Consider the following 18695-nt stretch of genomic DNA (forward strand, 5'->3'; position numbering starts at 1 on the left):
CGTCCCCTTTGGCACCCACAAGCTATCTCATACGGCAAAGGTGTTTCCTTAATCCTCCTTTTTTGACAAGTTTGTCTTTAAAGATTGGGATCTACCAAAATGTCCCTTTGTGGTTCCTAAACATTTTGCGGTGAGGTAACCCTTTGAAGAGTCATTCCTCAAGAAGTGGACTGTCCTACCAGTGGTGGACCCTCCTGTGTCCAGGTTGAACAAGGCAACCATGATTCAGGTAGAGGAATCTCCAGCTTTTAAGGATCCGGCTGACAGAAAGGCGGAGTCTGTGGCTCGCAATATGTTCACTATTGCTGGTTCGTTGCTGAGGCCGGTTCCTAACTATTGCCCTGGTGCCACTGACACTAACTGAGTGGGCTAAACTTTTGCGCCATGATCTAGGTGGTGAGCAGATTCCCACTGCCTTTGCTGAGTTGGGGGGCCAATTGGTCCAGGGGCTGCAGTTTGTCTGCGGTGCCTCTTTTGACACAGCTCCCTTGATTTCTAATCTATTTTAGCAGTGGCTTAAGTGTTGGTCTGTGGACCAGGCTTTGTTTGCTTACTTGCACACTCTTATATGTGCTCGACACCAGCATTTCAACCTCTGTTTTGCTGTAGGATAGGAGCATAATTAGTTTGTAATGTTACCACTTGGTCTTGCCTAAGCTCCTCTGGCGTTGTCAGCGGGGGATTGCGGTACTGGGTTACCTGGACGACCTCCTCTTGCGAGTGGAGTCCTTTTCTGGCTTGATGGACGACGTGGAGATTACTATACAGACCCTGAACGAGTTTGGTTGACTTCTGAACTACCAGACGTCTGCTCTGATGCCATCCAGAAAATTTGATTATCTGGGTCTGACTCTGAATTCAGCTCTAGCCAGAGTGTTCATTCCTCTGGACAAACTCCAGAAGTTGCCTGCTGCAATTCATCTATTGCTTTCCAGCAGGTGGTCAACCCTCTGGACTTGCATGCGGGTGCTGGGCCTGATGGTGTCTACCTTCGAGACAGTTTCGTTTGCACAGTTCCATACGAGGACCCTCCAAAGGGAGATCCTGGTGTAATGGGACAAGTGTCCAAAGTCTCTGGACAATCAGATTCGGCTCTGGTGGCTTCGCTCTCGGGCTCTTCGGCAGGGCATATCTTTTCTCCCTTTATATTGGACAGTGGTCACTACAGATGCCAGTCTGTCTGGGTGGGGAGGTTTCGTGAGGCTGAGCTCCACTCAGGGTTGTTGGACACTGGAGGAATCCAGACTACCGATCAATGTATTGGTACTTCGGGCGATCAGGCTGTGCCTAGATCACTGGACGGATCGGGGTCCTGGGGGCCATGTCAGACAATGCGTCAGTACGGATGCTGTACGGATCCAGTCAGACAATGCCATGGCAGTGGCTTTTCGTAAGTCTCTAGGGCAGAACAAAATGTGTGTTGGCAGCTCTGGAAGTAGCCAGCATTCTCCCTAGTGGGCAGAATGCTTTGTTCCGGTGCTCTCCACCGTACACATTCCAGGAGTGGAAAACTGGTAGGCAGATTATCTCATTCGGCAGGCACTGGACCAAGGGAAGTGGTCCTTTCATCTAGACGTGATTCATCTGATATGTCTGTGGTGGGGCATCTCGGCTCAGCAGAAAGGTACCGAGGTTTGTGGCAAGGTCACAGGATCCTCTGGCGGATGCCACAGACGCTCTGATGGCCCAGTGGGGCCAGTATCGTCTGATCTATGCCTTTCCATCTCTCAAGCTTCTTCTGTGGCATCTGTGCAGGATCGAGGCCAAAGGGATGCCAGTCATTCTGGTGGACCCAGATTGGCCTCGCCGGTCTTGGTTTGCCGTCCTGGTGTGATTGATCGCCAATGTCCCTTGGAGACTGCCTCTCAGGGAGGACCATCCTGTCCCAAGGGCCGATCTTCCATCCTGCTTTTCAGTTGCTGTATTTGATGGTCTGGCTGTTGAAAGCCAGGTGCTGAAGGATAGAGGTTTGTCTGGGTCGGTGATTCCGATACTGCTGAAGGCTAGGAGGTCTACCTCTAGAAAGATTTGCCATCGTACTTTGAAAGCATACATTTCGTAGTGTGAGTCGAGCAGTGTTCTTTTTCAGTGGCTCTGATTTTGACCTTCCTTTATCGAGGTGTTGAGCAGAAGTTTGTCTTGGGTCCCATCAAGGGCCAGGTGTCTTCTTTCAGCACCCCAAGCCACGCATTAACTGGTGCATGCTTTTATTCAAGGGACTCGACACCTGACTCCGCCTGTGCAGTCTCCTCTACCACTGTGGGATTTGAACTTGGTGCTCTCAGTTCTCTAAAAGCCTCCCTTTGAAAATATTCAGGAGATTCCCCTGCTTATGCTGTCTCAGAAGGTAGCTTTTTTGGACATCACCTCTGCTCGCAGGGTTTCGGAACTGGCGGCGTTATCGTGTCGTTACCCCCTACCTCGTAGTTCACAAAGATAAGGTGGTCTCTGACTTCCATTTGAATGAAGACATTGTGTTGCCTTCTTTCTGTTCCAGGCCCACTCTTCGCAAGGAATTTGCATTGCATGCTCTTGATGTGGTTCAGGCAATTTGGGTTGTCTGGCAGCCACTGAGTCTTTTCAGAGGACAGACTTACTGTTTGTAAACACGAATGCGCCACGAAAAGGGCTGTCTGCTTCTTGTGTGACTATTTCCAGATGGATCAGACAGACGTTGACTCAGGCCTATTCTATCAGTCAGGTTCCTCCTTTCCCTGTAACGGCGCACTCTACTTGGGCGCTTAGTGCTTCTTGGGCCTTCCGTCATCAGGCGTCAGTGGCGCAGGTTTACAAGGCGGCCACTTGGTTGTCGGTGCACGCTTTCACTAAATTCTCCAAAGTGGATGTGTTGGCATCTGCAGATGCTTCCTTTGGCCGCAAGGTTTTAAAGGCTGCTGTTTAGAGGGTCTGTTCCCTCTTTGGGGTTGTATTGTTCAGGTTGGGCTCCAGTTGTTTTTTCCTTAGCTCATCTTACCTGGTTGGCTTTTGTGTTTTAGCCTTGGAATTTTTTGTTGTCCCACCCCTCATGTTTGGCACTGCTTGGGGACATCCCTATGGTTCTGAATATGGAGCTCTGTGTCCGTCAATGAACGAAAGAGAAAATAGGATTTTTGTACTCTGAGTTTGACGGACACAGCACCCACCCCTCTATGGAGTTTTAATACTTCTTACACTGCTTGTTACTAAACTAAAGGCCTATAGCAGAGAGGGGTATATATACCAGCTAGGACTGCCCATAGACGTAGCCAAGCGTTTTTTTCTGCCTAGTGCCCTACTCCTGTAGGGGGTGATATAACCCTATGGTTCTAAATATGGAGCGCTGTGTCCCTCAATGAACTTGGAGAAATGGATTTCATGGATAGTACAAAAATCCTATTTTTCCATATTAGCCTTTTCTGCTTGCTGGCATTTAGCTATATGTGTCCATGATGACACACCTAAGAGACCTGGCAACTAAATGTAATGTTTTATTTTTTTATTTTTTTTACACTGCAGTCACCGATTGTACTATTTTCTCCATTGCTGTTACCCCTCCTAAGTGGCCAACAATGTGTGTAACCGTCCATGGTAATCAGAGGATTCAAAGCAAGCTTGCAACACATGTTTCATTTTTAATCAATGGCCTCTGTTATCTGTATAGGTGGTTCTCTATTCTTGCTGGTCCCATTGTTGGCTTCAGGCTCAACATTGATGTTGCTTTTCCAGATGTGCAAACTGCCAGTTCCATATGCACTAATGCACCCCCATAGCATCAGAGATGTAGGTTTTTGAACTAAGGGCTGATAACAAGCTGAAAGGTCCCTCTCCTCTTTGGTCCAAAGGATGTGGAACCCATGGTTGCCAAAAAGAAAGTAAAATTTCTATTTATCTGACCACAGAACAGTTTTTCACTTTGCAACAGACCATTTTAAATGAGCTTTGGCCCAGAGAGATTCTCTGAATCTTGATAATTTGTACTGTAGATAATAAGATGTTTAAAGTATTTGCAATTTTTCATTAAGGAACATTATTCTGACATTGATCGACAGTTTTTAGATGCAGCTTTTTACAGATTCGTGAATTTCTGTCTACCTTTACTTCTGAGACTCTCTGACTCTAAAATATTCTTTTTAAATCCAGTCATGTTACTGACCCGATGCCAATAAACCTAATTAGTTGCAAAATGTTCTTCCAGCTCTTCCTTCATAGTACCATTTACTTTTCCAGCTTTTTTTGCCCTGTTCTGCCTTTTTTATTAAGACATGTAAGGCCCTGTTCACACTGGGGCGATCCGACTTGCCGGGGCGACCTCATAGGTCGCGGCGCGCTGCTCGCACCCCGACCTCGGAGCAGCCGGCACGGACTTCATAACATTGAAGTCTATGCAGGTCGCTCTGGGTCGCCCCAAAGAAGCTCCGGACTCTTTTTCTAAGTCGGAGCGACTTGTGTCGCTCCTATTAGAACGGGTCCACAGCTTCTCTATGGCAGGCGACCTATGCCGACCTGTCAGGCGACCAGGTCGCCTGACAGGTTGCCCCAGTGTGAACGGGGTCTTACTGCCATCGATTTGTTGTTTTTTTCTTAAAATGGTACATTTTCTCAGTTTAATCATTCGACATTTTGATGTTTTCTTTTTTCTATTGTGAATAAAATATGGGTTTTTGAGATTTGCAAATGATTCTGTTTTTATGTAGATTTTACACAGTGTCCCAACTTTTTGTAATTTTGGCTGTATCTATCATTCTGCATAAGTAAGATTATCTTGCAAAAACACACAATTTTAAATATAATATTTATTACACTTTAATTTGTTATAGATTATGGTGAATTTTCTAACTATGCACACGCAGATAATTTTTATATATAAACATTGTTTTGATAAAGATGTGTGCTGCTATCATTGGACATCCAGAATCATCTGGACCAGCCTTTAATGGTGGGGGGTATTTCAAAAACTGTCAAGTTAATCATCAAGCCTAAATTTATTTAGCAATTTATTAAAAAAAAAAAAAAGTCAGTATCCAGCAACAAAATAGTTAATTGCTACACGAACAACGAAACTGTGGTAGACCACAGGTAAACTGTGCCTGGAACCACCTCTGCCAAGTGATCCTGGGCACAATATGGTTAACTGTTCACAATCACAGTTTGAAGCACGCACACTACACAAACAATCTGGGCCAAGGGAATGAACTGTGCGCAGGAATGGCTAAAACTGACAGTGTGAGTGCACCCTTAGTCTTGGCTAAGCAATGGTTTGATTTCTTTGAACTTATGTAATCCTCCACTTTGCCCATGCAGTTCAAATCTACAGGTTCATGTTAATGTCTTCTTTTTTAGCATCCCCACTTCCACGTGATGGGGGTTGACTTATTTTTATCAGCACTGTCACTTGAGAGGAAGGGGGCGGGAGTCATATGCTTCTCCATACCCAGAGGTACTGGATATTTTCTTTCTTTCTTTTACCTAAAGAGAGCAGCAGGGGAGTAAATTAAGTGTGTTCTACTTGGAAGAAACATTAAATGAAACCTGTTACTTTGCGCAGCATGGGCACCATTGTTTCAAGCTCCATTGGACTGTGCCACAGTTGCTTTTCTGATGAGCCATTGAATTGCTAAATGCTGCAAACACATGCAACACAAGCATTTTAAGCTGCACAGTGACTTTTGAATTGTGAAGACAGTTGGGCAGTTTTTTTGCCTTGAAAAAGTATTTATGCCCCTTGAAATTTTCCACATTTTGTCATGTTACAACCAAAAACATACATTTATTTTATTGTGATTTTATGTGATAGACCAACACAAAGTGGCACATAATTGTGAAGTGAGAGGAAAATGGTAAATGGTTTTCAAAATGTTTACAAATATCTGAAAAAGTTGTGCATTTGTATTGACCCCCCCCCCCCTTTACTGTGATACCCCTATTTAAAATCGAATGTAACCAATTGCCTTCAGAAGTCACCTAATTGGTTAATAGTCCACCTGTGTGTAATTTAATCTCAGCATAAATACAGCTGTGAAGCCCTCAAAGGTTTTTTAGAGAACCTTAGTGAACAAACAGCATTATGAAGGCCAAGGAACACACCAGACAGGTCAGGGATAAAGTTGTGGAGAAGTTTAAATCAGGTTTAGGTTATAAAAAATATCCCCAGCTTTGAACATCTTACGGATCACTGTTCAATCCATCATCCGAAAACCTACCAAGACATGATTGCCCACCTAAACTTACAGGCTGGGCAAGGAGAGCATTATTCAGAGAAGCAGACCAGAGGCCCATGGTAACTCTGGAGGAGCTGCAGAGATCCACAGCTAAGGGGGGAGAATCTGTCCACAGGACAACTATTAGTCGTGCACTCCATAAATCTATGGAAGAGTGGCTAGAAGAAAGCCATGTGGGGACACAGCAAACATGTGGGAAAAAAGTGCTCTGGTCAGATGAGACCAAAATTGTACTTTTTGGCCTAAAAGCTATATGTGGCGGAAAACTATCACTGCACACCATCCCCCCCATGAAACATGCTGGTGGCACCATCATGTTGTGGGGATGCTTTTCTTTAGCAGGGACAGGGAAGCTGGTCAGAGTTGATGAGAAGATGGATAGAGCCAAATACGGGGCAATCTTAGAAGAAAACCTGTTCACCTTCCAGCAGGACAACACTCTAAACATATAGCCAGAGCTACAATGGAATGGTTTGAATCAAAGCATATTCCTGTGTTAGAATGGCCCAGTCAAAGTCCAGACCTAAATCCAATTGAGAATCTGTGGCAAGGCTTGAAAATTGCTGTTCACAGACACTTTCCATCCAATCTAACAGAGCTTGAGCTATTTTAAAACGAAGAATGGGCAAAAATTTCACTCTAGATGTGCAAAGCTGGTAAAGACATACCCAAAAAGACTTGCAGCTGTAATTGAAGCAAAAGGTGGTTCTACAAAGTATTGACTCAGGGGGTCTGAATAAAAATGCACGTCACACTTTTCAGATATTTATTTGTAAAAAATCTTGAAAACCATTTATCATTTTACTTCCACTTCACAATTATGTGCCACTTTGTGTTGGTTTATCATATAAAATCCCAATAAATTACATATATGTTTTTAGTTGTAACATGACAATGTGGAAAACTTTAAGGGGTATGAATACTTTTTCAAAGCACTGAATTATTTTTGAATATCAGATACTGTTCGATATCTTTAAATGAACAGCTTGCCGACCAGCCGCCGTAGTTTTACTGCGGCAGGTCGGCTCTGTCCTACAAAACAACGTACCTGTACATCGCTTCGTGGGACTGCTAGCAGGGACGCGTGCATGCCCATCGGCCACAGGGGGAACCAACCAGCGGGTTTGGGTGGCCGTGATTGCCACCGGGCACCCGCGATCGCTCCCATTGAGACAGAATGGCGGTCTGCCATTGTAAACACGGCAGACCGCTGTTCTGTCAGTTATGTACACAGAGATCCTGTGTTCCTCTTATTTAGGAACACAGGTCTCTTTGTTCATGCAGCAAGCCCATCCCCCTTCAGTTAGAAAGCCCCCCCTAGGGACACATTTAACCATTTGATTGCTCCTGGTGTTAACCCCTTCCCTGCCAGTGTCATTAGTACAGTAACAGTGCATATTTTTAGCACTGATTACTGTAGTAATGTCACTGGTCCCCTCAAAAGTTTAAAAAATGTCAGGTGTCTGATCTGTCCACCGCAATGTCGCAGTCCCGCTAAAAATTGCTGATCGCCGCCGTTACAAGTAAAAAATAAATGAATAAATAGAAATGACATAAATCTTTCTCCTAGTTTGTAGAAGCAATAACTTTTGCGCAAACCAATCAATATACACTTATTGGGTTTTTTTTTTTTTTTTACCAAAAATATATAGCCGAATACGAATTGGCCTAAAATGATGAAAACATTTGATTTTTACATTTTTGTAAAAACTATATATTTTTTTCAGAATTGTCACTATTTGTTTGTGAATAGCGCAAAAAATAAAAATCACACAGGTGATCAAATACCACCAAAAGAAAGCTCTATCTGTGGGTAAAAAAAGGACATTGATTTTAGTTGGGTACAGCTTTGTCAGTTAAAGTAACACAGTGCCGTATCGCAAAAAATGGCCTGATCATTAAGGGGGTAAATCCTTCCAGTCCAGAAGTAGTTAAGCTAGCAACAACACCCAGTAGTATGTATATTGCTGTGTGTTGCTGTAGACTCTACATTATTGTACACAATTAACCTCACTATTTTGGTAGAAATTAAATAATATTATCCAGTTTTGTGCTGTGCTGCACATGAAGTCAATGGATTTGGATAAGTGGTTTGAGGTATTATTCCACAATGCCAGCTTATTGATTCCAAAGTCATCAGTTTGTCCTTTATAACCAAGCATCTTTTTTGTTTTTTAGGTCTTTACCAGAGAGTGTATGAGCCATTATCTTAGAGTGTTCAACTTTCTTTGGCGTGCAAAGAGGATGGAATACATTCTAACAGACATTTGGAAAGGACATATGTGCAATGCAAAATTACTGAAAAGCATGCCAGGTGAATTGTTTGGTGTTGTATTTTTATAAATGAGTGCATTAGTCCTCCCTAATATTTTAATTTAACTTTTGATTACATTTGTTTCAGCAATTTACTCATGTGTAGGAATTGTGTGCTGTAAGTTGATTTCAGAGAAAAGTCCTTTGACTTTGCATAGGTAGCAGAGGCTGCTAGGATTCCAATGATCATACTGGGGTTCCTAAACTCGAATAATCTTTATTTAGTTCTTGGATCGCAAAAAAAGCTTTTGCTATACGAGGATCTGAATTCCTATAATTCAGAATTGTAGAAATGTATCTACATTTGAATGCAGTCTATAGCATACAGCCAAACAAATGGTGCAGAACTTATTCAGCAGTTTCCTAAAAAAAACTGTTGGTGCAGTAAAACAATAATGCATTATCCATTGGACCTACAATTGAACTTTAGGAAAGGTACATTATAACTTCTTCCAAAACCAGTAGGCATATGCAAGGCATCATGTGGTGGATTATGTATTTCTTGGTGTTTAAAGTGGAGTTCCACCCTATTTTTATACTTACCTCCATCTTCTCGCTCCGGGTCACCTGAAAAAGAAATGGATAATCGCATATTTTTTTTTTTTTTACTTACCTCGTAGCGAAGAAAATATACTTACCTTACTTCCTTCTTCCTCCTTCCTCGGCCGCGGCCCGTCGTCACTTCCTGGCTCTGCAATGATTCCTGGGAGCTGGACGTCATAGCTCCCAGGAATCATTGCGCCTGCACCGGCCCCGACGTCAGTTCCGGGTCGCGCGCGTCATCCCCTTCTAAACAGCTTCTGGGCATGCCCAGAAGCTGTGGAGGGGTGACGCGCGCGACCCGGAAGTGACGTCGGGGCCGGCGCAGAGCATCGTGGGACCACAGAAGGCGGAAGAAGACGCCGAAGAGGACGCGCTGGCTTCAAGCTGCCCACATCTGAGATGGCAGCGCTGGACAAGACGTTTGCAAGGTAAGTATTTCGTCTTGCAGGTAAGTGCAACCCGGGACAGATCAGAGGCTAGCCATTGTGGAATGCACTAGCCCTGACTGTCCCGGGGGTATTAAAAAAAAAAAAAAAAAATCCAGGGTGGAACTCCGCTTTAAGAAAAGCACATATTGATACATGGAATTGGATGGAAGAGACTTTTAAAAAAATATCCTTGCATATGTAATATTTTATTTTATGGAGGTTGTGGCAAGAAACTGAAGTGGGCATATACTGAAAAGAGATTACAATTATTTTTTCATTTTGTTCTGAGTGCAGCAAAATCCAATAAATCTTTGAATTATCCAGGCAAATCCTACAAGTGCTTTAATTAAGGAAAAATCCTGTAAAGTGCTTTAATTAAGTGTCATTAGAAAATCGTAGTCATGAACAGTTTTTGATAGCATAAACCTGTTTTTAATACACTCTGTGAGGTTTCAGATTTGTTTAAGATTGCTGTAAGTCTAATTAGAAAAAAAACAGACTGTTGTTTTAAAATGAGCAGGCATAAAAACCTTTAGATATAACTAAATAACACTTTGACCTTCAAATTAGAGGGCATCTACTATGCAAACCAGTATTTGATGCCCGTAAACCATGGTCTTTGGCCGCCTTCTACTAGAGCTGACCAATCTGTACACTATGGGGTTGTTTACGAAAACCGGAGTGCAATATCTAGTGCAGCTGTGCATGGTAGCCAATCATCTTCTATCTTCAGCTTCTTTAGTTAAGCTTTGACAAAAATACCTGGAAGCTGATTGGTTTCTGTGCAGAGCTGCATCGGATTTTGCACGTTTCGCTTTTAGTAAATCGATTCCTGTGTCACTAGAACTTATTTCATGGTTCATACCCAGCCACAAAATACTAGTGGAACACTGGCCAAACATACGAATAACATTTCAGTTCAGATTCTGCCTACAGAGCATTTAGTTCCGTTTTTTTACCCTTACAGAGTAGTTAATTGAAAACAAAGAATGCAGCGCTTGATATGATAATCACAAAGTCAGTCACTAATGGAAGTAATGATTTGCACAATACATCAAAAAAGGATTGTAAAACAATATAAGAAAAGTCCATGGGGGAAATGAGTCCAATAAGAAGTCCAAGAAATAGGTGATGAATTAGAAGATGTGACCTCCACCAAACACCAACATTAATGGCCTCTTACCAAAATCATATGATCCCCATTACAGGGATCTCAATGCGCTTTTGTCAAGGACTCCTCACACACCACAGTAGATGGACAAATACGAAATCTCCTCCAACAGGAAATGCCTCTGCATGCTCAAAACCGATCTTCTCATGGGAGTGATATTAGACCCAATGGCACATAAAAGAAGAAAAGACTCCTCATGGTGCAATATATTTAAACACAAGCACTTTAATGTAGGAAAAGCCAATATAACACTCACATTTTGATCGATAAAAACAGGCATCAACGGTCAATATCCTGTGGGGGACTCGAAAGTGGACAGTGTGGTAGCTGTAGCCTGGTATCCTCCGACTGAAGGCAGAAAGACGCTGAAAGGTGTTCACAGGGCGGACGTTACCGGTCCCCTACCGGTTTCGTCACGCCCCCTGATGACGTCAGGATCTGACGAAACCGGTAGGGGACCGGTAACGTCCGCCCTGTGAACACCTTTCAGCGTCTTTCTGCCTTTAGTCGGAGGATACCAGGCTACAGCTACCACACTGTCCACTTTCGAGTCCCCCACAGGATATTGACCGTTGATGCCTGTTTTTATCGATCAAAATGTGAGTGTTATATTGGCTTTTCCTACATTAAAGTGCTTGTGTTTAAATATACTGCACCATGAGGAGTCTTTTCTTCTTTTATGTGCCATTGGGTCTAATATCACTCCCATGAGAGGATCGGTTTTGAGCATGCAGAGGCATTTCCTGTTGGAGGAGATTTCGTATTTGTCCATCTACTGTGGTGTGTGAGGAGTCCTTGACAAAAGCGCATTGAGATCCCTGTAATGGGGATCATATGATTTTGGTAAGAGGCCATTAATATTGGTGTTTGGTGGAGGTCACATCTTCTAATTCATCACCTAATTCCTTGGACTTCTTATTGGACTCCTTTCCCCCATGGACTTTTCTTATATTGTTTTACAGTCCTTTTTGATGTATTGTGCAAATCATTACTTCCATTAGTGACTGACTTTGTGATTATCATATCAAATGCTGCATTCTTTGTTTTCATTTTTTTGGGTTAAGGTACAACAACTTTTTTATGCCAGCAGCTGATATTGTAATCCTATCATTCTACTTGATTAAGCGCAGTATAATCTGTTTTTATTTTTCAACGTAGTTAATTGGCATAAGAGAGTCATGTAAATGTAAGACTTAAAAATATTATTCAGTGTGTGCTAATTTTTAGTACAAATTGTGGTTTGTGAAATTTTCTTTCATTCTAAATTAAAAATGTAAGCCTGCTTTAAAGAATTAGGGGGGTTTCTGTTCCATATCATTAGCGATATCTTACTCCAGCAGACAAACTGACTTTAGGCTGGATTCACACTTCTGCAAATTGGATGTGGGTTTCACACAGCTCCAGGGCGACCGCGGTCCGCATTGGAAAAGGATTCTGTGCTTCTGTGGCTCAGTTTTCAGGTGTGAATTCAGGCACAAATTCGGACCGGATTTGCACCTGAATCTGTACAGGGATGAATCGGACCCCTTGCTGGGACCTGCGGCCGCATCAGTGTGAACCCAGCCTTAGCGTTTGCTCCCCTTCAAACCTTTTCTACATATATTTAATCGATCAAGTTATTCAGATGCATACAAATGGAAGTGATACAACTCTTCCCCTTCTGACTGGGTATCCAATGACATCCCTGCAGTGTATTACATACTACATTGGGGGATTGTGCCATATATATATATATATATCATTATGTAAAAGAATTAGGGAGGGCGGGGGAGATATTTAGTTACTTACTGGTTTGCTTTAATGAACACCCTCTGAAGTGCCATTTGTGGGGCTTTTTGTGGGGGGGTATTATAATGTTGTCGCATCAATTCATTTTTTTGGTGAAATCAGCAGTCTTGAAGAACTATACTCCCCTTCACACTATTGCTGCGGTATCCCAGAGCTCCTGGTCAGCCGCTGCCATTTTGCAACCAGTTTGCTTCCAGACAACAATACTCAGTCATGCTAAGATAATATTACTCTTGTGCATGCCTGGGCGTTAATTCATCTCAGCACTTCGGATATTGTAAAGCAGGTAGGAAACTTTAATACAGGAGAGATAAGTGTCTTGTGCATTAAAAATCCTGCCTGTTCACCATACCCCCCAAAGTTCCACTAAGTTAAAATAGAAGAATACAATGCTGAGACTGGTGCCTAAACTACAAACTTTTTTTTTTTTTGACAGAACTGTTGGTCTGATTTCTACAGAGGTGGGCGGGATTGGCATGTAGAGACGCCTATATCCAACAGAGCATCTATTTTCCTATTTTTTCTAAGACATGGAAATTTGAAGGATTGATCTTTGGATTATATTGTCCCCAGAATCATCTTTTTTTTTTTTTTTTTTTTTAGTAGGGCATTTCAGACCATTCCTCTCATTAAAGCAAAACACCTAGTACCCTTTGTAAAGCTTCCTGGAAACTGAAAGCCTTTTGGCTGCACCTTTTTGCATCCCACAATTATATAGAGAAACCATTATTCTTTGATATCAATACGGCCTTTCCTGACTCGCTCACAAATTCAGATGCCTTTAAGCCTTTCTTGAAAGGGCCATATTCATTACAAATATAAACACTGTTAATACATCCAAAATGAAGGGAAAAGTGAAACAGTGGGTACATCCACTTGAACAAGACTTTGTATCCAAATCTGGTGCTCTAATACAGGATGCCTGGCTGGCTGGGACATATATCCAGCATACCTGTTTACCCATGCAGGGGTGCACAGGTGTTCCCTGCATTCCCATACAGGCAGTCCCATTATTGCCTATTTGGAAGCAGCGGCTGCACAGACACAGCCACTGCTCCAAGTTTGACTTCTTTGCAGGTGCTGGTGCATGGCCCTGAATGCACAGTGTCTGCTTTTGGGGCCATGCACCCCCATGAATGTCAAATTGGGAGCAACGGCTGTGTCTGTGCACCACTATGGCCCAATAGACATGAACAGGACTGTCTGCATGGGTATGCACAGAATACCTATGGCTGCACACGGCCCTTGCACAGAGTACGAATAGATGCGCCCTGTGAAAAAGGAAAAAAACGGTCACTTGCTGGCTAAAATAGCACAATATCTAAACAACCTCTCCCGCCAACATTGTAGTAATAGTCACTCACAATGAGAAACTAGTTCATATAAATGAGATGATATTTTGCAGGACTTGGTACAATTTTCTTCTGAACCATACACAACCATGTACCATACATCAAAACTAATAGCCCCATAAAATCACTTCGCTCCCATATTAAAAAAAAAAAAACAAAGAAAAAAAACCCCATAGAGCTTCAGGTTGATGCTGCAATAAGAGACAATGTAAATAGTGTTGCTTTCAACTATGGCGATATACATGAAAATATCATGCTACCTGTATATACAGATGCTACTTTGTATCTGTTGGATGATACCATTTCCTCTGTTCAAGATGTGATGGAAATAATTGAACCCTTTGACAGCAAATCTGAATTCAATTCTGAACAGTGACTGCTCTTAAGTACCTAGGCATTCAAATTACCCCAGATATTACTAGATGCTGCCACCTTGGTAATTAGGGTCTGGGTTAAAATCTGGAGTGAGCTCCCCCTCTCTATCTTTGATTGGCAGAGCACATCGTAAAAACTATTTCTGCCTCAACTGCTATACATTCTCCATAAATATCATAATTAGAGAACTAATGATGGCAACCTAAAATCAAACCAGAGCAGCTACAACATACAAAAGTGGTAGGAGAAACTGCACTGCAAATTCCTAGACTCTACTACCTTGCAACTGAGCTTCAACATTAGTAGAAGGTCTTAAACAGTCTTAAACAGTCTTAAACAATCCAGTTGACGCTACCATTTATCCTACACAAGTTTGGACTTGAAATCTAAAGATTTTGTAGGCTCAATAAATTGTTTTCCACATATGCATGTATATAGGTGCTAGGTGGGGAGAGTGGTTTTGGCTCTGCCTGCTTGTCAGGAGAGCAGCAGGCAAAACATAGATGCCCTCTGCCTATCAGGGGAGCCTGATTCGTATTTAGGCCTGTTTCATGTGCTCGGTGTGTGATGCATTTGGGCTGAGGGAGTGTCCACACTGTGTCCAATGGGGAGGCACGTTGGACAGTGGATGAAACCCAGCCAATGACACACAGGCTTTGATACTATCCCATGGATTTTGCACCAAGAGGGATGCATCATGGGATAGGGCAGGGATATGCAAACTGTGACCCTCCAGATGTTGCAGAACTACAAGTCCCATGAAGCATAGCAAGACTCTGACAGCCACAAGCATGACACCCAGAGGGAGAGGCATGATGGGACTTGTAGTTTTGCAACAGCTAGAGGGCCACAGTTTGCATATCATTGGGATAGGGTATAAAGGCCAGGGGCACATTAGGCAGGGGGTCTTTGGGCGGGAAGCCAGGTCCCAGAAGGAGGGTGACGGCTGTCTCCTCTTCTGCAGTAGTGGATGGTGGTCACGGGCGGTCGGCCTGGTGAACCAGGGAGTGTGGCTGAGTCCAGAAGTCCAGGAGAAGCTGACTGGTGGAGTTGAGGGCCACGGTGACTCTGAAAAAATTATCTCCGTGAGTACAGAGAAACATGCCCGGGGGTCTGCCCAGGAAGGGGACCACTCCAGAGTGTAGGAGTCAGTAGACGGGTGTCAGCTACACTGAGAGGAAGAAAGTGGGTGCCAAGTTAAGAACCCTGAAGATAATTACAAGTAGGAGAGCCCCTACATTAGAGAAAGTTATCTCAGATAGTGAGTGACCCATAGTTGCCATCATCCCATATAGCATTGAAAATAGACATTGTTTTTCTCCTCGTAAATGGGATTTTTGAGGCAATCAAGGGAAAAGAGACAAAAAGTCTATGATAAAATTTTTATATTTATTAAGAATTGGTTAAAAAAGAGATAATTACTGCAAACATTAATATAACCACATCAACCATACTAGTCATATTGTAGAACAGTGGTTGAAACATTTCTAATCATATAAAAGTGGAAAACACATACAAATGCTTGTCTATTTTGGAGAGCCCTTACATTACTTTCATTCCAGTGGCAGAGTGAAGCAGCGGCCTTGCCGCATCCTCAAGTCAGATGTTCTCAGCATTGTGAATAGTTACTAGTTGGAGTATCTCACTCATCCCTTCTCCTATCTCTGTTCTAAATAAAGCTACAAAACAACATCCCCTGGACTGATCATTGACTGAGCCAAGTACTTAAAGTGATACGTTTCTGCAAGCTGTTGCTACGGGTAACTCAGGGGAATCCAGAAAGTGTTATATCCAGCAGTCCCCTAGGGGGCAGTGCTACATGCACGTATGCATAAAGTCTGGGAGAGTACATACAAGTATTGAAAAATTGTATTATTAAAGCCCAACTTCAGGCACAGCAACAAAAAAAAAATACCCTCCTCCCATCCCACTGCAAGAGTTAAGTGCCTATTATGTGAAATTACCATATTCTGCACTCTAGCAGAAAGAGGAGGAGGGGCAAACCCACTGTAAGGGTTGATTTTTTTTTTCTTTCTTTAATCCTGTAGTTGGTTTTAAACTTTTTTGTCCTAAAGCAGCCATACATCTTGCCGCAGCAGATGCAATTTTATTATGTTCAGCGGAAACCTACTGTATAAGCCCAAATAAATGTGGATGGTTAGCATCTAAGCTCTACCCCTATTATCAATCTTATGCAAAACACCATGAGTCCCATAACATTCATATTGAATTGTTATACCATTCTACTTACAAAATACATTAAAGCTTATCCTTGCCAGTTGTAGATAAATGGAAGAGAGATGTGGGACCTGTTGACAGAGAGCAAATAGAAAAGCATTCTAGACTTGGTCTCAATTTTATACATTGTATAAAAAGCCTTTAATATGTCCCTGACATTGTTCAGAGTTGGAAAGCTAGATTAACTAACCTGTAGCATGTGTAACAGAGACCACAAGGTTTCATTCATATTCTTGTCCAAAACTGAATAGATATTGTCAACCTATGAATAACACACAAAGTATATTTCATCCAACCATCCCCTTAGACCCTGAAATATGTATGTACTTTGTTTTCTGTTCTGTAATTCTTTCTGATACATTACCCATATGCTATAACTTCTAATATACCTGACTGTGTAGCAAATGCGAGACACAGTTTGTATTTTATAATATATATATATATATATATATATATACACACACACACAGTGCTTTGCAAAAGTATTCACCCCCTTGACTTTTTACCTATTTTGTTACATTACAGCCTTAAGTTTAATGTTTTGTTTATCTGAATTGTATGTGATGGATCAGAACACAACAGTCTAAGTTAGTGAAATGAGAAAAATATATACATGAAACTATTTTTTTTTAAATAGAAACCGAAAATTGGCATGTGCGTATGTATTCTCACCCCCTTTGTTATGAAGCCCATAAAAAGCTCTGGTGCAACCAATTATCTTCAGAAGTCACAAAATTAGTGAAATGATGTCCACCTGTGTGCAATCTAAGTGTCACATGATCTGTCATTACATATATACACACCTTTTTTGAAAGGCCCCGGAGGCTGCAACACCTAAGCAAAAGGCATCACTAACCAATCACTGCCATGAAGACCAAGGAACTCTCCAAACAAGTAAGGGACAATGTGTTGTTGAGTAGTACAAGTCAGGGTTAGGTTATAAAAAAAAATATCCAAATCTTTGATGATCCCCAGGAGCACCATCAAATCTATCATAACCAAATGGAAAGAACATGGCACAACAGCAAACCTGCCAAGAGACGGCCGTCCACCAAAACTCACGGACCTGGCAAGGAGGGCATTAATCAGAGAGGCAGCACAGAGATCTAAGGTAACCCTGGAGGAGCTGTAGAGTTCCACAGCAGAGACTGGAGTATCTATACATAGGACGGCAATAAGCCGTATGCGCCATAGAGTTGGGCTTTATGGCTGAGTGGCCAGAAGAAAGCCATTACTTTCAGCCAAAAACAAAATGGCACGTTTTAAGTTTGTGAAAAGGCATGTGGGATACTCCCAAAATGTATGGAGGAAGGTGCTCTGGTCTGATGAGACTAAAATTGAACTTTTCGGCCATCAAAGAAAACGCTATCTCTGGCGCAGTCCCAACACATCTCATCACCCAAAGAACACATGGTGGTGGCAGCATCATGCTATGGGCATGTTTTTAAGATGGATGGTGCTAAATACAGGGATATTCTTGTGCAAAACCTGTACCACTCTGTGCGTGATTTGAGGCTAGAACGGAGGTTCACCTTCCAGCAGGACATTGACCCCAAACACACTGCTAAAGCAACACTTGAGTGGTTTAAGGGGAAACATGTAAATGTGTTGGAATGGCCTAGTCAAAGCCCAGACCTCAATCCAATAGAAAATCTGTGGTCAGACTTAAAGATTGCTGTTCACAAGTGCAAACCATCCAACTTGAAGGAGCTGGAGCAGTTTTGCAAGGAGGAATGGGCAAAAATCCCAGTGGTAAGATGTGGCAAGCTCATAGAGACTTATCCAAAGCGACTTGGAGCTGTGATTGCCGCAAAAAGTGGCTCTACAAAGTATTGACTTTAAGGGGGGTGAATAGTTATGCACATTGACTTATTCTGTTATTTTGTCCTATTTGCTGTTTGCTTCACAATAAAAAAAAAAAAAAAAAACATCTTCAAAGTTGTGGGCATGTTCTGTAATTAAATTATGCAAATCCTCAAGCAATCCATGTTAATTCCAGGTTTTGAGGCAACAAAACACAAAAAATGCCAAGGAGGTTAATACTTTTGCAAAGCACTGGTTGATAATGCTCCTTTTGTATGCAGGAAGGTAATACTTACCTTCACAGTCTTCAGACAGCCATTACTGCAACCATAGAAACATAGAAACATAGAATGTGTCGGCAGATAAGAACCATTTGGCACATCTAGTCTGCCCAATATATCTGAATCCTATGAATAGTCCCTGGCCCTATCTTATATGAAGGATAGCCTTATGCCTATCCCATGCATGCTTAAACTCCTTCACTGTA

The 18695-nt window shown here is 42.3% G+C and overlaps 1 protein-coding gene across 1 annotated transcript in view; it reads left to right on the plus strand.

Annotated features, from left to right (window-relative positions):
• TUBGCP3 (tubulin gamma complex component 3) overlaps positions 1-18695 on the plus strand; it is a 237541-nt gene that overhangs the window by 181953 nt on the left and 36893 nt on the right. Inside the window, exon 17 of the mRNA XM_082245180.1 lies at positions 8376-8511. Coding sequence (XP_082101306.1) covers positions 8376-8511 — 136 coding nt within the window. The remainder of the gene's footprint in view (positions 1-8375; positions 8512-18695) is intronic.

Source organism: Pelophylax lessonae (genome assembly GCF_965119305.1).
Source record: "Pelophylax lessonae genome assembly, chromosome: 2".
Lineage (NCBI taxonomy): Eukaryota > Metazoa > Chordata > Amphibia > Anura > Ranidae > Pelophylax > Pelophylax lessonae.